This window comes from Sinohyriopsis cumingii, chromosome 8 (assembly GCF_028554795.1).
Source record: "Sinohyriopsis cumingii isolate HCF-2022 chromosome 8, ASM2855479v2, whole genome shotgun sequence".
Taxonomy (NCBI): Eukaryota; Metazoa; Mollusca; class Bivalvia; order Unionida; family Unionidae; genus Sinohyriopsis; species Sinohyriopsis cumingii.
Window position 1 is genome coordinate 103,976,830 of NC_142968.1, and position 27,267 is coordinate 104,004,096.

At 34.9% G+C, this 27,267-nt stretch overlaps 1 protein-coding gene across 1 annotated transcript; it reads left to right on the forward strand.

Moving 5' to 3' along the window:
- Positions 1–825: 825 nt before the first annotated feature.
- Positions 826–21,587, forward strand: LOC149794283 (tomoregulin-2-like). The gene is made up of 4 exons (XM_089968439.1): positions 826–994; positions 18,959–19,112; positions 19,888–20,130; positions 20,360–21,587. Exons 1-4 carry the CDS (start codon positions 940–942, stop codon positions 20,430–20,432), a joined length of 525 nt encoding a protein of 174 aa, XP_089824565.1. The 5' UTR covers positions 826–939; the 3' UTR covers positions 20,433–21,587.
- Positions 21,588–27,267: the final 5,680 nt, after the last annotated feature.

Below are 27,267 nucleotides of genomic sequence, written 5' to 3' on the forward strand. Positions count from 1 at the left end.
TGATCTTACTGCCTGAAGCATTGAGATATGTAATAGTCTTATCATGATACAAAGTGTTCAATATATAGGCATTCGTACGCAGCGACCCGTACATCGACCCATTAATTAATTCTCATCCAGAAGGAAAGATGAACTGGTACTCTGGGTTGACAGTTTTCCAAATATTCCACAGATCCATGCTTCTTTGAATTCTAAAACTGTATCTTGCTTTCGAATTTATATATTTTATAGTTGCGCGTGACCATGATATGTAATCAATACATATATGCCATTTACGTCTTTAAAAATATACCACGGATGAAACAAAGTGCTTTCGTACACAAACCAGAAATACGATGCATAAGGCATTATAATAAAGACTTCAGGTCAGTCTTAACAATGTGATCTTTATAAAAAAAAAAAAAGATGGACTGATTTCAGATGAGAAATTTTGTTCTCTTTCACTCCAAATGAAAAAAAGTAAAACATGCCATCGCTCTCTCAGAATATATATATATATATATATATATATATATATATATATATATATATATATATATATATATATATATATAGAGAGAGAGAGAGAGAGAGAGAGAGAGAGAGAGAGAGAGAGATGTGTGTGTGTGCGTGTGTGTGTGTGTGCGCGTGTGTGTGTGTGAAGGGGTGGGAGACGAAAAGTCAGACTATCCATTTCTCATTATGTGCTCAACTTACGGGGTGTTCCGTACCTTGCTTGATGTACCTCATCACTAGATAGATAAGTACTTAGTCCCTTAACATTGTAAACAGATTTGACAGACACTTTACAATATCTAACATATCATGGCGAATGTAGGTCAAGTTGGGGTCATTGGCGTGTTGGGAAGTCATTCTAAACCTTGCAGTTTGCTAGGACATCTCGACACTATACACGAATGCGCAGTAGACTGGAAGTTGAATTTTTCAAACACTATAAATATGGTTACGGCTAAAATGTCCATGGAATTTAGATTTTGTCTTCCTCTCTGCATAGGTAAGTTTATTTTGCTGTCTGTCCGATTCTACAGAACTATGCATCACGATTCTCTGCCGCTTTGTTCAAATGGACAGACAATACAAGTGTATGTAAATGCAGGTGCCCATTCTGTATCAGTAATTTATTATTAGTATTTCACAGCTTGGACATTTGGATTTATACGATCTAGCTGTTATGGAGCGATGCTTTTTATCTAGAGATATTAAAACACAAGATAACAAAATAAATAATAATACATATACAGTCATGCCAAGGACACTGGTTTACATTTTTCTTTTGATCGGAATTACAGCTTGTTAAAATCTTGCAAAGTTACAACTGTTACGTGTAATCTAAAATTCATTTATTTACCTTATATGTAATCAACAATTAAAGTTATTTACTGTTAAATGTAATATACAGTTAAACTTATTTACTGTTACATGTAATCGACAATTAAAGTTATTTATTGTTACATGTAATCGACAATTAAAGTATTTTACAGTTACATGAATTCGACAATAAAAGTTATTTATCTTCGTTACATGTAATCGACAAATAAAGTCATTTATTTACTGTTACATGTAATGGACAGTGAATTGATGTCAGTCACTGAAATCATTTCTTAAAAGCTGGTTTATTGCATCACTTCCCAAAGAAAACTTTAAATATTCTCTTGGGATCTTACCGCAAAAGATTTCTAATTTCTATTCATTAGCTTATTCGTTTTTATTAATTGATTACACTTTTTTCCATGCATTATAATTTTTTTTGAATGGGATCAGTTTTCTCAGTGTTTATTTAATTAGGTATTAGCTGGAATGTGATTGGTCCATTATTAGCTGTGTTGAACGTGTGGGTTGATTGGCGTAGAATCAACTGAACTACATGTCTTGCATAGGAAGCAAGGTTTATCCAGTTGGTTTCCTGAATTCATGCTCATTTTACACACACACACACACACACACACACACACACACTGAAACATAACATAAATCTTGAAGGTCATTCGTTATACGTCACTTTAAAGGGATTGAAATGTCTATTTAACAATATTTTATACAATATCTGCGATCCTTGCATACTGTCAGCTACTACAATTAAAACACAAAATACATGTATTCTATAAAATAAAATGTCAGATTTGTAAATAAATAAAACATCGACAATTTAGTAAAAACAGCTAAAGTAATGCCGTTTAAAAGATGAGGAACATACATCTTTTACAAGCTGTCGAATTTTATGCAATATGGAAATATAGCTTTTTTTTTACGGTGAAACAAGTGAATTTAATTAGACGTGGTATCACATTGTAGAAATTGGTGATGAATTGGCTAACGAGCTTTAAGTCTTTGATCACTAGTGATTAGAAGTAGATTAAAAGAAATCTGAAGTCATAGTGTACATTCAGTAAAAAAGACATAGTTTGAGTCATAAAGACAAAACAATCTAAATATATTATATATTTGTCCTCGTAGAGGAATTTTTCGGTTGATAGTTCATCACAAGTGGTAAGTCATGTTCTCTACGAATAATACCGGGAAAGTTGCTCAGATAGGTAGAATTACAGTACATCTACATTCGGTGTATTCCATCTATAATTTCGCTAGTAAAGATCTGTTCTCGTGAACGTAAGGAATTTCCTTTGAAATCCTCTCAAGACAATGCAAAGCAAGTGAGGAAAATATATATTTTATTATTAGACATCAATAACGTTTTCATTATTTACCATCTTTTACTGGAAGGGTTTCCTCACCAGTGATCTGAATTCCATCTTTGTTATCATCTCATTTTCCCTATAGTTTTCACCTTTGATGAAGCTTTGACGTTCAAAGTAGTCCGTCAGTAACTAAAGTAAGCGTTGTATTGATCTGTGCTACAGACCATATCTCTTCTACCCTGAATGGATCGCTCTGGTGGCCTAGTGGTTAGAGCGTCCGCCTCGGATGCGGGAGGTCGCGGGTTCGAACCCCAGCCGAGTTATACCATAGACTTATAACAATGGTACTAATAGCTGCCTCGCTAGGCATTAAGAGGTTATTGTTAGGAATGGTCGGCCTGGTGTCAGGATAATGTAACTGGGTGGGACATCATGTTACGTGTCTGTGGCATGATGTCCCGGTGCTAGATATCAGTATAAACTGCCACACTGCAGACATTGTTAAAGCTACGTTAAAAATCCAAATCACACACTCACACTCTACCCTGAATGTGTTTTTCTTTTTTGTTAACAATAACAACGGTCTTTGCTTGCTGCCAACAAACACAGTTAATCTTTGCATAATGTCAACAATAGCCGTTAATCATTGTGTTCTGTCAACAATAGCAGTTAATCATTGTGTAATGTCAACAATAGCAGTTAATCATTGTGTACTGTCAACAATAGCAGTTAATCATTGTGTACTGTCAACAATAGCAGTTAATCACTGTGTAATGTCAACAATAGCAGTTAATCATTGTGTACTGTCAACAATAGCAGTTAATCACTGTGTAATGTCAACGATAGCAGTTAATCATTGTGTAATGTCAACAATAGCAGTTAATCATTGTGTACTGTCAACAATAGCAGTTAATCACTGTGTACTGTCAACAATAGCAGTTAATCATTGTGTAATGTCAACACTAGGAGTTAACCTTTGCATAATGTCAACAATAGCAGTTAATCTTTGCATAATGTCAACAATAGCAGTTAATTATTGTCTACTGTCAACAATAGCAGTTCATGTTGGCATGCTGTCAACAATGACAATCTTTGCATGCACTATGAATTTATTTTTATGTTCTTTTTTCTTCTTTTTATGCTGGGCAGTCGGCGATAGGGGAGCACAACTAGTATTTTCTTTGCCAACTATTTGATTTGTGTGTATGTGTTTTTGTGTTATATGGATGATGTTTGTTTGTTGTTGTTGTGTGTGTCTGTGTCTGATTGTGTGTGTTGTAAACAAATTAGCTCCTATGTTCATTTTCACCTTATATAATGACATTTTGGTTATTGCCCATCGATAGTGCCTCAACAAGCGTCGATATAAGATAAAAAATTATATTGCAAGTTAAATGTTAAATTTTCACATGTGTTATTCTGATTCAGATGAGACAGTGGTTATAATCAAACGAAAAGGAAATGAATAAGAATAATTTATAATCGTAAGAATCAAATTAAACATTGATGTTAGTTACTCATGAAATTGACATCCAATATACATTAATCATTAAACAACATGATGAAAACTCCTCTAAACTGGTGCATTCATGAGTACTTTGCGAAATTAAGAATACGTGATGCAACAATATTATCATAAATATTACTGATTGTCGTTACAGTAAGAAACACAAAACGTTTCGTAACTTTGTAAAATATTCCTGACTCATTAAAGTTCTGATGTGGTCAGTTGAGAATCTTGTCATTCTTAGAGAGGTTAGTGTTAGGACTGGTCAACCTGGTGTCATGATAATGTGACTGAGTGCGACATCATGCTACATGTATGCGGCATGATGCCCCAGTGCTAGACATAACTATAAACTGTCAATCTGCAGACAAATCTAAATCACACACACACACACACACACACACACACACACACACACACATTATCATTCTTAGAAGAAACAGTTCTTTAATTCATCAAATATGAAGAAAAACAAAATTCTAAATTTTATTTAGAACGACAGCCAGAATCTTCGGGAAAATTTCAGATATTTGGACCTGATTTTCAACCTGGATTCCTGCAATATGTTAATTTGAAAATGAAAGTGTATTTTAAAAAGCGGTCAAATTTGATGAACATGGGGTCAGATACTTGTAAAGACTAATCCCGTTAAAAACATTAATTTTGTAAATGTTAAAGGGTTCTCTTATTTTGGTTTTTAATTAAACCCACGCGTGAATGTAACTCTGCATGTGTTCCGCCTGCCCTCTGAATTTTCATATCTTAATAGATAAGTCATGCATCGGATCGTCTTAATTGTCAGAGACCTAGAAAGATGTCACGAACTCTTCACGACTTTAAAATTTAGCTGAACACTAATAGCAATGCACGTTTCTCAGGGGTTAAAAGAAAAAGAGCACGCGAGCTCAGTAACCTAATGCCGAACTATAAAGAGCTATCGCGTGCACGAGACAGTCGTTTTTAGCAGTTGACTCAAACCTTTACTGAAACAATATTCAAGTCTTCAATGTTAAACCGTTGATAATAGTTTTCTAATAACGTCATAGTCGTGATAACCGAGATAACCTCTCTCACTACAAAGAGAGTCCCGTGCGAAGGCAGTCGTTTTGTATACAACATTTTATCTGATACCCCTTTTCTTGTCTATTATTAGATGCACGCATTAATATAATCAGGTGATTAACCAAGATAATTATTCTCCATGAGATGTTATTCGAAGGCCGCATTATGATTGGTTGTTTATATTATAGAAATTTAACAGTGTTTGCTTATATTTGTGAGTTATTGTTTGTGGGCAGTCTGATACAGCAGGTGGAAGAATTATTCTGACGGTGGCGTGTGAGCAGCTGGTCCAAACTTTCTCTGACCTTTCCAGAATCGTCACAGATACCTTAACTGTTTTTGGTTAGGAGAAAGATCAGAGTATCTTCGTTGAAGAAATAATGGAATTTGCTGAAACCAAGCTGTAGCTGCATAATACAATCCCTTTAAACAGGGCTAAGAAAATTAAATGACGTTGCATTGAACACATCTTCGCCAGCCAAGATTCCGATTACCCTATCTACACCTTGGCAGATCGAACAGCTATATCGGTGCTTTGTCCTAGCGACATCCATTGGATTTCATGTATTCCCTCCCTTAGTACGTAATGTAATGTAATGTAACCAATACGTGGTGCATCGTATATCCGCCAAAAATGGTGGTTGCAATTGACCTTAAAAGGATACTTTGTAAGTTTGACATAGAAAGTATGAATATAGTCTGAAGGGAAGCCATTACATGTGTATTTGAGAGAAAGATATTTGTGCAAGCACGGACCGACACTGGAAAATTGCTTACTTATTAGTCCATTCAAGTTGTGTTCTCCCCTCGTCTCGATCACGAAGAAACAGTGTTCAAATTTGACCAACTTAATTTTGAATGGATGCGGTGCCCGAAGCTCAGAAATATCTGCTCTTTATGCCAAGGTGTAGATAGGGTTATCAGAACCTTGGCTAGCGAACATGTATTGAACCCTACCTGTCTGATTTCGATAAGCAGAACATTTATCCTTCTATGTACAACAGTTAAAACTTATTTCGTCTTTAGTTTCCAGACACACAAGCCAATGAAGTAATTTGCTATTTCTTACATTGCATCGTCAAGCGAGATAGTGTCTATGTCACGTGATACAAACAAAAGTCTGTATTGTACAGAAAAGGCGACCAAATCCCGAGTAAACTTACACGTCGGCCATACAAACAATATTTTGTTTCTTGTATACAATAATTTATAATCACCAGCAATTACCAGATCTCTTCACACTACTATTAGGAAACCAATTACAAATGTTCGATTAGATATGCTAATTATTATTCTTTGCAAATCATCAAAATCAATACTTTATGCAAGACGCGCATGAACATATCACATAATTTGGATGTCGTCATAATGGCTGAGCGCTGATGCTGGAAGTTTTATAATCTAAAGAGAAATGATCTCTATTTTTCAAACACACAACATGGATGTTATATCTAACAATAATTCAGTTTTAAAACTCTGTAAAAATAATTTATCATTCGTGAGTGGATAAATACGCGGGGTTTTAGTGGCTGTTATTGTACGCGTACAAATGTTATTTGGTACCTATATTGTTAGAATTTTTGTCATTGGGCCTTAGAGTCTGTAGCATTGAATAAACAAATAACGTTAAATGTTGAATGACAACCTTGTCATGAAACGCTTCCTCTAGGAAGACGTCAGCCGCTTGACCACGATGTATACTGTTCAGTTGCCTCCAATTAGAGGTTTTTAGAGTGGGGGGGGGAGGCGTAATTCAATTATAACGTCTCATTCGAAGAAACAGTTGCGGTTATTAAAAACTGCTTTGAAGTGTCGATCACATAAAATCATCTGCACTAAATTTCCATTTTCTTCACCCCAATTTCGACCATATAAACTAAGACAATATCTTGGAACAATTAACTTATAGATCCACTGTTTAGATATGTTCCAAACATTTTGCAGACTTTTTAGCTTTTCTTTATCTGGTGTTATGTATATCTACGGTTTTAGTAAGGGTCATTTAGTAAATTAATTTTTTAATGCTAATATCCCTTGATAGAAAGTTCACACTTGAAGATGAGTAATGTATCTAGTGCGGTTATTCATTCTTAAAGCTCCAAGGTTAAGTGGTACTATAAATACAAGTAAACATCACGTGATCCGACAAGGACATGAGTTTTGGTAGGAGCCCAAGCTGACCTAATTTTTATGATTAGTTATTGTTAGAACAGATGATCTGTTTATTGATTAGAGTGAATTTGAAATACCAAAATGGTTCATTAAAGTCTCGTATTGCATTCTCTCTAATGCGTTTTGTTATTCTGTATAATATAATTTTTTTGTATAATTAGGCCTTTTTAAGTAGTATTATTAGGCTGGAAAGAATTATATTGAGAGGACTGAGACAATTATTTAATTTAACCATTCGTTGGAATTATATTATTCTAGCATTCATTTAAAGACTATTGGATATATAATAGCTGTACAGGATTACTTTGAATTATTTTAAAGACATTTTGGTCATTATAACATTGTGATTATTCTGTATTGTTGATACATCATTGTAATACAGACTTTTATTTCGAATACCTTTGTATATCATTCGAATTAATCGGAACTTTTGGTATTTATAGAACATTTAGATATCTTGAAATTTATTCAACATACTGTAAGTTATTTTTAATTCTTTCACTTTGTATTTTAGGGGAATATATTATATTTTTAATTACACTAAACTTGTGAGTTTTGCTCTTTCTTGCCAGTTCTTACTTGTTATAAGACCGTGAAGTCGTAACAGTATATTCAAGTCAAACTTCAAATGACTGCAATTGTTGGTCCAACAAATGCATATAGATTTTAAAAACGACAGTAAGTTATTAGACAATCTCAAAGTAAACAGTAAACGTAGACCATTTATGAACTGGAAATTGAAAAGGCAAGAGCTAAGCATGACAAAATTGGGAATGCATAATGAACTCTCGCTGTATTTATGTCTGTCTGTCTGTCTGTCTATATCTCTCTCTCCCCCTCTCACGTCATTTATCAAATAGCCAAATAGTAAATAAAACTTAGATGGTCATGTTTGAATACAAAAATATTATCTTACACTTCCAAACTTGCAATAAGTATTAAAGAGACCAGAATCATAGAACTGGAAAGGGTGCTAGACATTTCAATGCCAAACCAGCCTCTAATATCTTAATAAATATCGAATGTATCAATCTAAAGTTGTTTGTACCGTTAGAGAGATCGTGAACGAAAATGTGGAGATCATATGTTGCTAACTCTAGCTCTTGCTCCTCTGTTATATCAGCGTAGAATTTGATATGCGCAGTCGTTGGCCGAAATGAAAACAGCTGTATCAGATAATAACAATCTGATGAACTACTATCATGACCCTTCAAGAAATTTCAAATACATTGCTCAAAACATTCTCTGAAAGATACCTTATCGTAAGAGAATCATCATGAAAGCATCCACCCTGTCAATATCTCGAAGGAGACGGTTCCATTATATTGTTGTTGTTGTTGTTATTGCAGAGTTTAACGCCATTTTCCAGCACACGATAGGCTATACATGACAGCCAATATTAATGGTGGAGGAAGAACCCCCGAAAACCATGGAAAGAACCACCGACCCACGAGAAGCTACTGGCAAGCTTTCTCACATACCCACATTAGCCGAATCCGAGACTCGAACCCACGCAGACAGAGGTGAGATGGCAGTGATCGGTAACGGGGAGCGCTTTAGACCACTCGGCCACTCGGGGCCCCGTTCCACTAAATTTCAATCCTACTTACTCTCCAGATTATAATAAGGTTTTCACGCCAAGTGAACTTCAAGGCCCTCTTGACAGAGTTCAAAACGCCTCATCAGGACCAGACGATTTCATCTGTCAACTTTTGAAACACTTACACTACACAACTAAATATTTTAAATAAAATTTGGCAAACAGGCCAGCCATTTTCCAACGTTACCATTTACAACATTAAAATTAATAGCACAATAAAAACACCTTAATCCAGGAAATGAATGTTCCTGATATGTCTACTTTTTTTATACCTGCTACAGAGTATGTATACCGCCTCAACTACGGACATGCTTATAGAGATTTCAGAAATTGTCAGAAGAAAGGTTTAGAAATCGAAAACAATTGGTATGTAATTCTGTGGATTATATGGATTTATGATGCACAAAAGCTTTCTCTAGACAGCTTCCTTGTCTCTTGTTAAAGAATGCATATTTGTGTCTCCCGCCTAAATGGAAAGCTGGGAACGTTGTAGCCGCGTCTATATTCGTCCGTCACACTTTCGTTTCAGATCTTTAACTTTAAAACCGTTTGAGATTAAACACTCGAAGGTGTGTCACGTACAACATTGAAGATGCTACATTCACGGTTAAGTCCACATCTCAATATTTACATCGGCATTACAGTTTCCCTTTCACTCAGTAACGTTAACGCCATTTGAGTTTAAACGATTACACCTGGAAAACTTATACGTCTTCAACAGAAGACGTGTAGTGTACAATATTGGAGGACATAGTTTCATGAACAAGATCAAGGATCAATATTTTGACTTTTCATTACACTATTCCATCCGCTCTATAAATTTACAGCCGTGTGATAGTAAGGGATGCAACTCTGTGAGCCTTCATTATCAAAATCCCCAATAATATGTTCTTTGCCTTCTTTGAGAGTTTAAAACCCTTAGGCCCTGGTTATATTGAAACTTAGAAACAAATCTAATGTCCAAACATGCACATATACTTTACTATATAAAGATATATATTAAGTACACAACGAAGTATATTTATTAAAATATAAAGATCTAAATGACACTTAAGTACACAACGAATTATATTTATTATTTTCAGAATTGTTTAAATAAGAAACGTTATTTGAGGCCCCTTAGGGGTTGTGACCTGGGCCATATAGCCCTCTGCCCCCCCCCCCCCCGCCCCAATTGGGCCTGATAGCATTTCAAGCCGATTGCCAGATAAAAATTCCTTTTTGGCAGCAGAAAATACAGACATGCTCAAATATTTGAACTACACTGAAACCTCCCAAGAAACAAATATAATCATCTTTTCTGATTTCCTTTCCACATAAAAGCCGTGCAGCATCTTAAATTCGAAAACTCGTTCATATCTCAAATCGTACAGAATCACGAGTTGCTCATACAGTCTGGAAAAGGTATGTAGTATTAGCTGTCTGTCACAAAGATAATAAGTCAAAGCAGCCAAAGCTACCCTATACTAACCCGTATCAGAATATTATTCCACATACTGCCTTCAACTATTATACAAATTGCCATATTCTCTGATAAACATGTGGAATGTAAACTTCGAACAAGTTTTGCAACATCCAACCCATGAAAAGGGAGTGTCTTCCTTTGTAAAAAACGAAATCACAGAGATGAGGTGGCATTGTACCGATTGCATAATAGGTTGCACACTTGACTTATGCGGCCAGAATGTTTACCTAGTCAGTGTTCACTGACAGTGGAACACATTCTGTTAAGTGCATCAACTCCGACCCTTTGATTCTGAAGTTTTTTTTTGTTTTTTTTTAAAATGTGAACTCTGGTATGAAACATAATGATTATGAATCAACGGAGATAATGTTGTAGTTTTGGAGGGACTGCGGTTTATATAAAATGTTTGCCTTATATTTTAATTTTTATATATATAAAATTGTACCTTTATCTTTATTTGATAGAACTTTTAAAAATTTTAACATCTTTTTCTTTTATCCTTTATGTAATACTAATTTTTACATTTATATGGAAGGTTTTATCTTTATATAGGGTTTATTTTTCCAATTCATGTTGCTTGAATTTATAGAATTTAAATTTTAATCGACATGATAAACTCAGTATCATGCTGATATGTATTTAAACATACATACATACATACATACATACATACATACATACATACATACATGCATGCATGCATGCATGCATGCATGCATGCATGCATGCATACATACATACATACATACATACACGCATATATTGCATACATACATACATATAGACATACATACATACATACATACATACATACATATAGACACACATACATACATACATACATACATACATACATACACACACACATAAATACATACATACATACATACGTGTATGCATGCATGCATGCATGCATACATACATACATATAGACCCACACACACATACATACATAATGCATGCATGCATGCATGCATACATACATACATACATACATACATACATACATACATGCATGCATGCATGCATACACACACATGCATGCATGCATACATACATACATACATACATGCATACATGCATGCATACACACACATGCATGCATACATACATACATACATACATACATACATACATACATACATACATACATACGTACATGCATACATACATACATACATATATACATACATACATGCATACATACATACATACGTACATACACGCATACATTGCAAACATACATACATACATACATACATATAGACACACATACATACATACATACATACATACATACATACATACATACATACATACATACATACATACATACATACATACATACATGCAAACATGTATACATACATATAGACCCACACACACATACATACATAATGCATGCATGTATGCATACATACATACATACATACATACATACATACATACATACATACATACATACATACATACATACACACATAAATATGTGCATACATATTAATCATAATTGTTAAAGTGCATTAGTCATGTTCTGTTTCCTCCAACAGCTGTGGGTTATTTTTACTTGTTTTGTCTGGTCTGGCATTACCTTTAAAAATGAGTATTTATGTGTTAAAGCAGCTTGTATTCGAGATGAAATTTACAAAAACAAACTTCGCTGATTATAGTACACCGGATTGATTACGTTCATGAATACAAACTGTAATTTTAAAGTAAACAATTAGAAAATCATATATTGGCTTATATATACACTACCCATTTAACACCTGCTGAAAAGCAGGGATTCCATGAGATTATAAGTAAGAAAACTGTAAAATTGGACACATGTACAATTTGGCTTGGACCAAAAACATCAGCTGGGTATGGAATGATCCGTACAAATTTCAGAGGGAAGAGAATACAACTTTTAGCACATCGTTTACTGTTTTTCTTGCACCATCCTAATATGTCCAAAAGGATAGGAAAATGTAAGTTCATGAACATATCTAAAACGATAATTTTTGAATTTATAATCATTATTTTGAGTAATACTGTCTGTATATTAAAAATAGAATACATTCAGAAATGTAACAATTTCATTTGGTATAAATGTTCGTCCAAGTTACATCATTATACTTTGAAACAAACAAGAAGACTCAGTTCCAGATCTGAAAGGAGAAAGAAAATAAATTTTGTATGGGCAAGAGAATGGTATGAGGATTATGGTGATAAGGGCACCCAGCAGTACTGGCGTAAATAAATAAAGGAGTAGTAAGTAAAATACATATATTATGGTAAATTGCTATATAGTCTTTGCAATACTTGTGTTGAAAATCTATTTTTCGTTAAGTCAACTAATGTCTAGTCATACATTTCGTTTGTTGACGTGGAACGTAAAAGGAGTCATGTACGGGTCACCTTACTTGTATTCTTTGCTAAATGAGGTAGATGTTGCTGTACTTACTGAGCATTGGCTTCTTCCGGAGCAGCTCAATTTCCTAGATAATATACATCCAGATTTTAAATCATTCGCACGCTCTGACAAAAGACTAGCAGTAAATTTCGAAGAAAGGCTAAGGCATACGGGGTTCGGGGGAATAGCAATCCTTTATAGGAAATCACTCCGCGTTAATCCCTTGTCGAGCGCTGGCAGTGACAGAGTTTTAGGGATAGAGGTAAAATGTAATGATAGACTTAAATATTTTATATTCGGGGCACTTTTGCCATCAACTAATTTTCCTATTGCAAATTTCTCCGAAACAATAGAAGAACTAAAAGATCAGTTTGATATTTTCTGCAAAGAAGGCATTCCCGTACTTGCCGGAGACTTCAATGGTCAGCTAAGTTCACTGTTTAGCTCCAAAGCAAATTGTTTAACATCAAACGCTAGAGGCACTATTCTGGAAAAGTTTCTGAGCGATAGACATTTAATATCTGTTAATAGTCAATCCATTTGTGAAGGGCCAGATTTTACTTTTTTCTCAACCGATGGCAAATCAAAATCTTTGATAGACCATATACTATTGCAAAAAAGTAAATTCGATTTAGTGGTTAAGGCAGAAATAATAGATGATCATCCTTTGAACATTTCAGATCATCTTCCTGTAAAAATAGAGTTGGTCACAACTTTAGTACATAAGGCAACAATGGCTGACGAGCATATCATTCATTCCATAAATTGGAAGAAAGCCTCAGCAGAACAAATGAATAGATATAAGGAAGCAACACGCAACGAATTGTTAGCGCAAATGCATAAAGCAGAATTAGCGACGAATGTCGATATTGAAATTATTATTCAAGACACAGTAAAGATTTTACATGAAGCAGCATCTAGGTTTCTCCCCATAAAGAGGTTTTGCCCATACGCTAACCCCTATTGGAAACTATTAAACGTAAAAAAGTTTCACACGGAAATGCGGCTGAAACGCAGGGTATGGATTTCTAATGGTAGGCCAAGAGGTTGGGAATATATATCATACGCGAACTATAAGAAAGCGAAGAAATTGTTTGCAAAAGAATTATTGAAAGCTAAAGAAATATACGATAGAGAACAATTTAGTGAGCTTGAAAAGGCTGCAGAGCTCGATATTTCTACTTTCTATAAGTTTATACGGAATAAAAGAAATAAACGCGATTACATTCACGAAATCGAATCAAACGGAAAAATTGTACGCGATCACGACTCTATTAGAGAGTTATGGGCAAATCATTTCTCCAGTTTATCACTGCCTGACAATACTTATCTGTACGATGAAAATCATTACCAGATGGTCTTAGCAGAGGTCAGAAAACAAACTAAAGAAACCTATTCACACTTTGATGAACTTGTTGATAAAATCCCCACTAGAGACGAAATCAGTAGTGCAATTAGCTCTCTCAATAAAGATAAGGCATGTGGCCACGACGGTATTGTTGCTGAGCATTTACTGTTTGCGGACCCTCCTAGCAGTGTACAATTACTTGAAATTATATTCACAAAAGTGTACGAGGCCGAGAAGTACCCGTGCCACTTTAAACAAGGTTTGGTTATACCAATATTCAAAGGAGGGGGAAAGAACAAATTAGATATGAATAATTACCGCGATATAACTATAATTCCAGTGCTTCAGAAAGTTCTAGAACAAATTATATATAGTAGACTACTTATATTTTCTAAACAGATTTCTTTTCCAAATCCGTTGCAACAGGGTTTTAGAAATAATTGCGGTAGTATCACTGCAGCGTTCTGTATCAAAGAATCTATATGCTACTATTTGGATAAAAATACTCCTGTCTATGCTACATTTCTTGATAATGCTAAAGCCTTCAACACAGTTTGGCATAACGGGTTATTCTACAAGTTGTACAGACTTGGCATCAAAGGGAAGACCTGGCGCATCATGAAAGATTCGTTTGAGAGAGTAACAAGCTCTGTTTTATATGCGGGCAAGCTGTCCAAACGCTTCGATATTATGCAGGGTGTAGGACAGGGCCGTATCTTGTCTGCCTGGTTCTTTCTTGTAATGATAGATGATTTGATCACGGAATTAGATCACACTTTGCGAGGTCTAAATCTTATTGATCTCCACCTGCCTTGTGTCTTATTAGCAGATGACACAACTGTAATGTCTAACTCGCGTCATTCAATGCAACAGCTGCTAGATACAATTTCCGACTATGCGAAAAGGTGGAGATTAAGATATAATGCAGATAAAAGTTGCACCATCTTGTTTACTAACAAAAGAACGACTGGTATACCTTCTTTTATGCTCGACAAATCTCCAATTCCGGCAGTCAAAAGTAAGAAGTATGCCGGCATACCTCTAAAATACAACTTAAAACCAAACGACGCGATAAAAGATGCATGTGATAAAGGCAAACACTTGTTAAACTCTTTATATTTTATTGGTATCAGAGATGGAGGAATGAACCCTCTAACAAGTCTGAAGATTTGGAAAAGAATTATTCTACCCTCGGTCCTATATGGATGTGAACTATGGTCAGGTATCACAAACTCAAATATAGAAGAACTTGAGTTATGCCAGAGATATGCAGCGCGACGTATGCAAGCTTTCGATAAATATTCGCCTACGGAGGCAACAAGTAGTACCTTAGGACTCTGGTCAATGGAAGCATACATAGATAGGATGAAATTGCTCCTTTTCAACCGATTATGTAAGGGCGATTGGACTTTTATCTGGAAAAAGATTTTAATTATGCGCCTATGTCAGTATCTGAACAACCCGCTAAAACAGACGGGATTTATACCTGATATTGACAAAATAACTAAGAAATATGGTATGGGAAATGTTCTTTTAGACTATGCAGAAAGTATACAAACTGAAGAAAAACTCATCTGGAATCGACATATTACTGATATTATCCAAAACCATGAAGAAACTACCTGGAGAGCAAATATGGAACTAAGGGATGATTTAATTCACTTCAGAAACATTCATTTGGACTTAAAACCAAGTAATATATGGTTTCTTGGGCGTAAATATCCATCCATGTTATGGCCTCTCTCTGAAGTAATGAAACTATATATCATGCCTGTTGGTAAAGTTATGGTATGCAAACTCTGTGGAAAAGAGACTGACGACAGAGCGAAACATCTTATTTTAGGCTGCGAAATGCTGCTTGAGGAACGAAATGTTTTCTTTGAGAGAGTGATTGACTCTTTAGAAGTGAGAGACGGGGTTAACTTATTCAATCAAGAAGACGATATATTGTTGGAGACACTTCTTGGAAGCAGGGTTGACTGCATGTCGTCTATTGACGATGACGTATCAGAAAGGCTCATGTTGGTGACCGCAAACAGCATAGCTTCATTCTACAATAAAATGTGTGCCCTACTATCAACTAACATGCCCTAACATGATATTAAAAGTAAGTAGTAAATTAACATTAAATATAAACAATTAAAGGCCAAAGTCTTCTTGTCAAATCCGCAAATTTTGTTGTCTGACAGCTGTTTGTGTGTGCGTTTATGTATTTGTTTATGTATTTGTTTCTGTTTATTTCCAAGAGATTTCTATATGGTTTTCTGTATTTATATATCTCATTTTGTAAACGCATTAGTTGACGATGTATATATCATGCTTGCGTTCTCGTCTATGATGTGTCTCATAATTCTATGATATGTATAATATGTATCTTAGCAACCTGATATACTCTTTGTTGTAGAGGTTGCTAAGTCATTTAGACAGTCAGTCATAGATAAATGCATGCACGCACGCATACGCGCAAACAAGTATATATATGCATAAATAAATGCGTCATATGAAGAAAAGAAACTACATATAGAATTACACTGTTATAAGTTTTACATTTCATTTTCGTTGCTATCTCGGACTTAATGTTAAGCACATAACACTATAGACGTATTAACTTTTCGAAATATTATCATCATCAAGCAACTGTTAAAAGATCAGTGCCATGCTCCGCCAAATGATTGCAGATCTGCATAATTGCAGGTATTGAGATATTTCGTTTTGTCAATACGGTAGCTGACAGAGTATTACAATTGTATTACTACTGTATCTTTGTCACTTTTCTGTACTATTTTATGATCTCGTATTATTCTGAATTTGTTTAATCTGATGTAATCTCTTTTTAAAGAGGAAATAAAGTCAGTCAGTCAGTCAGTCAGTCAGTCATACACGCATATATTGCATACATACAGACATACATACATACATACATACATACATACATATAGACACACATACATACATACATACATACACACACACATAAATACATACATACATACATACGTGTATGCATGCATGCATGCATGCATACATACATACATATAGACCCACACACACATACATACATAATGCATGCATGCATGCATGCATACATACATACATACATACATACATGCATGCATGCATGCATACACACACATGCATGCATGCATACATACATACATACATACATGCATACATGCATGCATACACACACATGCATGCATACATACATACATACATACATACATACATACATACGTACATGCATACATACATACATACATATATACATACATACATGCATACATACATACATACGTACATACACGCATACATTGCATACATACATACATACATACATATAGACACACATACATACATACATACATACATACATACATACATACATACATACATACATACATGCAAACATGTATACATACATATAGACCCACACACACATACATACATAATGCATGCATGTATGCATACATACATACATACATACATACATACATACATACATACATACATACATACATACATACATACACACATAAATATGTGCATACATATTAATCATAATTGTTAAAGTGCATTAGTCATGTTCTGTTTCCTCCAACAGCTGTGGGTTATTTTTACTTGTTTTGTCTGGTCTGGCATTACCTTTAAAAATGAGTATTTATGTGTTAAAGCAGCTTGTATTCGAGATGAAATTTACAAAAACAAACTTCGCTGATTATAGTACACCGGATTGATTACGTTCATGAATACAAACTGTAATTTTAAAGTAAACAATTAGAAAATCATATATTGGCTTATATATACACTACCCATTTAACACCTGCTGAAAAGCAGGGATTCCATGAGATTATAAGTAAGAAAACTGTAAAATTGGACACATGTACAATTTGGCTTGGACCAAAAACATCAGCTGGGTATGGAATGATCCGTACAAATTTCAGAGGGAAGAGAATACAACTTTTAGCACATCGTTTACTGTTTTTCTTGCACCATCCTAATATGTCCAAAAGGATAGGAAAATGTAAGTTCATGAACATATCTAAAACGATAATTTTTGAATTTATAATCATTATTTTGAGTAATACTGTCTGTATATTAAAAATAGAATACATTCAGAAATGTAACAATTTCATTTGGTATAAATGTTCGTCCAAGTTACATCATTATACTTTGAAACAAACAAGAAGACTCAGTTCCAGATCTGAAAGGAGAAAGAAAATACCCTGTATCCAAATCCTGCATCCTTGTCCTGTCTCCACACACTGTATCCAAACACTGCATCCCTGTCCTGTCTCCACGCACTGTATCCAAACTCTGCATCCCTATCCTCTCTCCACGCACTGTATCCAAGCCGTGTATATATTTGTTGTTTCCACGCTCTGTATCCAAACCCTGCATCCCTGTCCTGTTTCCACGCACTGTATCCAAGCACTGTATATATGTCCTGATCCACGCTCTGTATCCATGCCCTGTGTCCATGTCCTGTTTCCACGCTCTCTATCCAAGCCCAATATCCATGTCATGTTTCCACGCTCTGTATCCAAGTCCTGTATCCATGTCATGTTTCCACGCTCTGTATCCAAGCCCTGTATCCAAGCAAAGACTTGAAATAGCTTTATCTTACATAATGTGTGATTATTACAATTTGATAACTGATACCATACGTTTTAGGCTACTGACTTAATTTCCAACTCCTGCTTACTTAATTCCCGACTCCTATTTTTGCGTAAAAACATTTAGTATTCGTACAAACTCTCAATTATCTCTTTTCAGGGTTGATATTAGTTACGTGTAAAAGTGTACGGAGGACAGAAAGAAATATTCAGGATCAATGTGTGCAAGTACTGCATATAGACTGCGTGCATCACTATGTACCCGAGGGAGACGAGACGATATGTTGCACGAACAATAAGACCTACGCTAATTTGTTAATATCAATAGTCTCTGTCTCTGTCTGTCTGTCTGTCTGTCTGTCTCTCTCTCTCTCTCGTAAAAGGCTTGTCTTTGTTGTCAAAGAAGTAAAATGGAGCTATACAAAACACTGTTTTTGGAATTATGGGTCTAAATGTGAACATCTTTATTGCCAATATATTTGCCTTCATCGTTGTAAAATATTATCATCATACAATGCAAAAAATGGATTCGTGCAGTGTGACGGTTTTTCGTGCTGGTTAGGGTTTTTCCATTCTTTCTCTTTCCTGTACGTAACCGTTTCATTATTCATTACGCAGCTCCTCTTGTGTTCATTGTGACACTGGTGTAGGTAGGCAAAGCAGCTTAGAGTTTTATGAAAAGACAGTTTTAGGGATATGGCATCTAGCGAAGGCTGGTAGCATGCAAAGATACGGAAGTGGGGCTGCTAATATGATGGTGTTTGTGTGTAAACGTATCATTCACAGGTTCGGGCCGAATGTATGAATGCCGTAATACGATGAAATGTGCAAGATAAATTTGTTTCAGGTAAAACAGGACATGTCACTGTACTTTGTGAAGAAAATAGATTTTGAAGGAAATGTTAATGTACTTAATTGGAAGAGGAAAACTTTTTTGTAATTTTGGTCTCAGAAATATCAGACTAAACGTATTAAACAATGAATATAATAAACACAAGGCCAAATTTTAATAGATTTTAAAAAAATATGCTATCATATATCAGTTTGTTTCTACTAAATTTAGTGTTGTTTCATAATTTTCTTCGATAGGTGTGAATATGCAAAAGCCAAGTGTCAAGGCCAACATATGCACATATTTTATCTAGGCGCATGCGTTAATCACTCGTCCAATCCAGCACAGACTACACCTTTCACGTCAACAGAAGGAACTACAAAACATTTCCATTTGAGCCAAAGAATAGAAGAACTATTCTGTAGCCAGAGGGACAGCATACCATGTGACACAACATTAAATCCCGTCTGCGCAACAGACGGGAAGTTTTACCAAAATAGGTGAGTGTTTTCTTGTATCTGACGCCTCCGGTATACGAAGGCCGTTTTTCTGTATAATCTTAAATCAGAATTAAAGGAATATGTGACCCAAATATTTATGAAAGATCAAAAACATGGGGATTTCAAGCAGGTTGCTAAGGAATGATATTAAGATGATGTATCTAACCAATGTTACACCTTTCCACTGCAAGTTTAGTACTTTTAATTTTCATTCTCTTTTTTTTTCCAGCTGCGAGTATACCAAAGCGAAGTGTGTAAATCCAACACTGCTGCTACAAGAATTGGAAATGTGTAAAAGCTGAAATAAAGGAATCAAAGTATTGCGTCCTCAGTTCAGTTGCATGTCTGTTATTTACTTGTTTCTTTTGCTTACTATTAGAAGCCAACGCGTAGAAACGATCTAAATAATATTACCTACACAGCAACGGGGACAAGGACTTATTAGTTTGGTGTTCACTCCAAGCCGTTGAAAATTACTTCAAAAATAGAAAAATGAGAATGCGTTTACAAGTTTTCTTCCATTTAAAATATTTTGTTTTATATTGTTTATTAACAGAGGTGCAAAAATGCTTGCTTTTAATTGCAAATGAATGTTTATTGGTCGCATTTCTTTTTCGCAATATACCTCTGTTGCGTGTATTTATAGCCTACTAACCTGTCCAAAATCGTGATGACTCTGACTTCTACATGTGTACGATTTTGCTTTGATCTTGGCTTGTTGATTTACGAAAACGACAATTTGGACTTGTAATGTCATTGCTTGTGTCTGTTTTATTTCTTTTTAATAATGTAAAATTTCGATTTCGTTACTCTTGTCAACAAAACTTCATACTTCAAGTTATAACAACTTGGTGTATACAGCAAAATTGTCAGCTTCCATTCCATTGTATCGATGACAATGTTCTATCAATGCAGTCAGTGTACATATTACATAAGGTTAATTTAGCATATTGTTTTATATACAACTATAATGTAAATATAATTTTATGGAATCCTGTATATAAGGCCAATCACAAGAAGAGATTGAGAGAGTAAACAGTGAAGGTGATTTTTTTTTTTTTGTTTAATTGCCATAGTCACTGACAATTAACATCTTCGTAGAAATGATGCATGAAATTGTAAAAGAATGTTAATATCCGCATTCTGAGAGAGAGAGAGAGAGAGATCGAGATCATCGTCTAATTTATTGCATTTTCATTTTTTCATTACTATTGTGCAGAGTTTGGAAGTGGTAAGAAAATGTTTGATGTTGGAACTTTTTATCTTGCGTACTTCATGAATTCATACTTCATTACATGTATTATTACGTAAGGGATATTTTCATGTAACACTGTCCATGTTTTCAATAAAGCGTACATTTTGTGAATGGTGTTAATACGCCATAAGAGTATGGCATTACATTTTAAAATAACCTGTAAATAATTTAACTTGTCATTAAACCTGTCTTTGAGATGTGACTCTTCTGAAGTTGTGTACAGTTTTATACTTGTATAATTTCATGTTTATCTAAACGTCCGTATTACAGCAAAGATGATTATTACAGCAACGATGATGGTTCTTGAAAGTAAGACGTTACTACCTTATTGCGTTTCAGTATTGCATCATGTACTTCATGGGGTATGCATCTAACAAATTTTAAATGATTTTATCAAATAAGATATTTGTTAATTTTGGATAATATACACTATCTTTTTGTTAGTGACTTTAGGACACACGGTACTAATTATACGGAAGAACTGTGAACCAGTCTAGAAATGGGTGAAGAAATAATAGAGTATTTACAGGTTTGGTGGTCCATAATTGGTTAATAATGAAAATTAAAATTTTAGGAAAAATATCTTTTGAGAGCTTATCCTATATGTAATGTAAAAAAAATATTGACAAATTTCTACTGATGCAACTTTAGCATTTTTACAGGCTTGACTCAGGAGTACTCAATACTGAAAGTAGCACCTGATTCATTTGGTGCAGAATCAATAACACGTGTTTCATGCACATGTATGTAAACAAATTGCCGCGGGTCATATGGTGTTCTCCACACATAAGCTTGCACCAAGGTTAGATGTGCACGAAAAATTATAGGTGTCATTATCAGCACCCATAAATTTTAAGTTATTGAATTTTGAATATGATAGTGTTTCCATATGTTTACCATTGGAGTGGAATTAGTACCGTGAGTCCTATATGCGACCTATACCATAATAGGAGTTTGTTGTTTCCATGGTTACCACGTGCATACAGGGTATCAATTTGGTGGTTTTTACATATGACAATCATAATGGAGTCTTTTTATCATGGTTTGAATGTGATTTTGGAGAAAGATTCTATACAAAAGACAGATGGGGATGGTTTTATACACTGGAGAGTGGAAGTAGATAGCTCAGGCCATAGGGAAAAGAGCATAGTATGGCCTGATGGCAGAATTTCATATGATGGTACCCATAGATTGGCCTATATGGTTAAATACCATTTAACACATGCAACAATTCCCCAAAAGTGGGTGGGGGTGGGGGAGATTTTATATGTAAGCCACTTATGTCACAATCACTTATGTATCAGTACTGATCATTTAACTTTAGAGACACACTCAGCAGATCAAAGCAGAGAACATTGTAAAAATAAGGACTGTGCACAAAACTGCACATGCTGCATTGCCTCAACCTGTAAACTGAATTATTATATGTCGAGTCACATTGAATATCAATTATACCGGTCTTATTTCTTATCCTAGAATTAAACTCCTTGACACCTATTCTATGTTCAGCATGTTTCTCATATTGGTACATTACATTTTTGGGTAAACAGTATTGGAACTTTTCTGCATTCCTTTTGTTGAGGGAGCAGGGAGGGATATTTTCACTTAAAATAATAGTTTTCAACCCTTCATTCCAAATATAACTCTGCAAAAGTCCTATCTGTATTGCATTCTTTACACAGGCAGTTTTTCTTCCCCAACCTCTCTTCATACAGTTGAAACATTCTTGATGTATAACTGCATGGTGAACATACTGCTCTCTCCCACCAAACCAGATCTCTTTTTTCTTCATGTACCAAGTCCCGTGATAGAAAACCTTCATACTCAGGGTGTTGCAACTTGTGGTCTCAGAACACATTATTCCAAATCTCAGCATTTGATTACTGCGTGCACTAAGCGATATGTGTTTTGTTCACCATATATGTTGTTGTGAATAAATGAAAACAAGCTTCATGTCAGAAATATGGTTTCATATTTGAAACAAAAGCTATTTATAAAACCTACATTGCTCTGTTCTTACCATCAAGTAATAGTAAGGAATCATTTAGCTGTAAATTAGAGCTTGCTATTTGGTTTGCCAAATCAAGGTGTATTACCTCCCCTTTGACTGTAATTGAGTGATTGCAATGTTTGCTTTGTTTCTCTTTTGTTCAATAATGTATGCATTTTTTCAGCTTTATATTAAAAAGTAAGTAATTTAACACTGCTTATAGTGGAAAGCAGCCACAGTAATGATTTTTAGATTTTTTCTTAACTTTTTATGAGCTTTGGGTAAATGTAGGTATATGTTTATGTATTAGACAACTTCAATATGCAATTCAGTTCTATTACTTAAATTTAAGAAGTAGTGTATTCAGTGACAATTTTTATCAGTGTCTGCATATTGCATAGAGACATGAACTTGTCTTGGCATAGCAAAGTTTTTCACACATTTCTCCACCTCCAGCATACTTAATAGCTTGAGTCATAACAGTTTGTGCATACACTTTCTGTCTCCAACATCAATGTCAGCATTATAGGAACTTTGGATAGCTTTTTCAAATTTGTCTCTTGATGTCCTTATGTAACATACCTCATGTTGATGTGTTATTTGGGTTGATACACATTCCCCCCCCACCCCCTTTGTTGTGGGGAACATTACCAGGCTTGAAGAAATTACTCTGTCTATTCTTTGCTTATTCACCCTTCCCCATAGTTTTATACTAAAAAGTAGCACTATGTTATTTAATTATTCAGTATAATACAGCTTATGGAACTCTTCCTTGGCTTTTATACCTTTTTATTAACATTTGGGGGTCATGAATCACATGTGATGATAGTTTAAATAAGTTTGGAATATCAGCATCTCTTGATGCTTCATGGGTGTGTGTATTTGTTTTAGTCGCAAAAGGGCAATGGCCTCGTATCATTTTGACCTGTCATGTGGCACACTTATTTGTTTTGTTTGATTGATGTGAATAGGGATGCACTGTATGTTATTTCTGTGAGAGTCAGCAAGAAAAGAAATGCAATTTTGAAATTTAAAACATTTAAAACTTGTCTTATAGCCAGTGAGAGATGAAAATACAATGCGTCATGTAATTTGATACCCTGTGATGTCATACTTGCTGATGTCAGCATGCTTGTGTTTCTTTTGTGTAGCATGCATGCCATAGAAAGATAACATGAAGATACAAAGGCAGAAAACAATTATTTTAATAACAAGAATAAGCCATTAATAAGTACAATACAACACAGCAACATGTAATGCGGATGCAATTTAACTACAGATATTGGTATCACATAAAATGCTATTGCACTATTATCCATGCACAAGCATGGGCAATTCTTTCTTACAATTATGCTCTAATATCAAGGAGTAAAATACAACTTTTTCAAAAAAAATTAAATCTGGTTATAGGACACACGGTACTAATTATACGGAAGAACTGTGAACCAGTCTAGAAATGGGTGAAGAAATAATAGAGTATTTACAGGTTTGGTGGTCCATAATTGGTTAATAATGAAAATTAAAATTTTAGGAAAAATATCTTTTGAGAGCTTATCCTATATGTAATGTAAAAAAAATATTGACAAATTTCTACTGATGCAACTTTAGCATTTTTACAGGCTTGACTCAGGAGTACTCAATACTGAAAGTAGCACCTGATTCATTTGGTGCAGAATCAATAACACGTGTTTCATGCACATGTATGTAAACAAATTGCCGCGGGTCATATGGTGTTCTCCACACATAAGCTTGCACCAAGGTTAGATGTGCACGAAAAATTATAGGTGTCATTATCAGCACCCATAAATTTTAAGTTATTGAATTTTGAATATGATAGTGTTTCCATATGTTTACCATTGGAGTGGAATTAGTACCGTGAGTCCTTTATCGTACACACTCGATGAAAGGCTACTTTTAAGTAGTAAAGAAGGACAACAAAACACTTTATCTGGATATCATTCAAGTGGTGGAACATTTTTAAATAAATACTACAAATATACGCTCATCGCATTTATAACATATTTCAGAAACAATGAATAACCACAAGAACTACATTCACAACAAAATCAACGCGAAATTAGCAAACCAGTACAACTCGACTGGACAATCAGTCGAGTCCCTCGAGATGCTACCGATTAAATCTAACCTGGGATGGACCGATATAGAACGCACGCACGCGTAAGGAACGATTCTAGATATTTCAACTAAAAACTCCATAACCTGAGATGGATCGATATCGAACGCACGCGTAAGGAACGATTCTAGACACTTCAACTAAAAACTCAAAATTTTGCGATTATATTTACCTAAGAAAATACTCCGCAGCTATTTATATTTTTAGGTTAGGCCGTGAATTACTGGATTTTTGGGAGGAATTAATCTTGATAATTTACTGAAGTGAAATTATGTTTTCATTGCCTGTCAATACACTGATCACATTATCACTAAGTGTTCAGTCGCTTGAGAATGGAATAATTCGGAGAATTATGTGCTTGGGTCATGTTTGGTAGTACATGGCGTTCTCTTTGCCCTTGCGTGTTACAGGAAATGATACTACTACTACTACTACTAATACTAATAATAATAATAAGAAGAAGAAGAAGAAGAAGAAAACAAGAAGAAATATTTGCTTGTGTTATAATAGTGGGCACACCCGGCTTATAAAACAGCTGACCATTGTACTAACCAGGGTTTTGTAGTATAGTTCAGTATTACTTGTTTGGAACAATCACCTTCGGTCTTAGCGTCAAAGACGCTGCATGATGGGAAGACGGTACGAAAATCTTGCAAATCGCCGTCCTATGACGCTACGAACATGCAAAAAACATCTTCGCCAGCACAAATTTCCGTTCTTCCATCCTTCGGTCCTGCGTACAAGAAATGCAATGAATCCTTGTCATACTTTCCTGTACAAAATTGGTGTAGACAAACTGTCTTGAGCATGACAGGAAGTCCACCGCAAAATAATTCTAAAATTAGGTGGTTTTAGACTTTTGAATATTAACAATCAGAATAATCCTTGTAAACCATACTTTCGGTTGATGCGACAACGCATTTCAAAGACAAAATTGTTATAGGAACAGCAACATATACTATGTAAGACGACATTGATTCCAGGTTTTCACGAAGCTGTGAATAAGTCAATGGTTTTCCAAAACTACCTCAGACAGCACGCAAACAAGATTTAACTCCCGATTTATAAAAGAAAACTATTATTTTCACAGAAATGAGTACTAAAGAAGTATAATAACATAAACATTATAATAATAATATACTCCGTCCGTGCAACATCGGCACGATTTTAGCTGAAGTATGTGTCTGTACACGCATAATCGATGTAACATTTGGCATTTGTCATAGTGTAGAAAAGTTAACACAATCATTTTTATGCATGATTTCATATTACGTATATTTTGACAAAACCCGGAGGTGTTACCTGACCGTTGTATCCCATCAGTCATCGGTGTCTGTAATTTATCCCATATGTTACAGTTTTCGTTTGTGAGACTGCAGGTATTTACTGATGGTGATTAATGTCTAAAGGCGATCGTCTATGTTTAATTCATATTTATTCATGAGCTATATTTTTTTCCAGCTAGACAGTGTATGTGCGCAAGAAAGTTCAATTCACTAAGTCCAGGTATGCCACTTAAGATCGATGAAATGTTTACATATACAATAAGGTTACCTGCTGAAGCAGTCCGAATAAACTAGCTGTACGGTAATTTTTGGTGACATCAATTCTCAGTATCAGAGTACATATGAAATTTTTGTGGGAAAGGGAAAGCCAATCAGAGAGCAAGAATGTATGGGCCGAAGCAGGGCTTTGGTAATTTCCTGCCCAAAGGTTCTGATCCTAAAGGCGAGATTTTTCAACCTCACATCAACACCC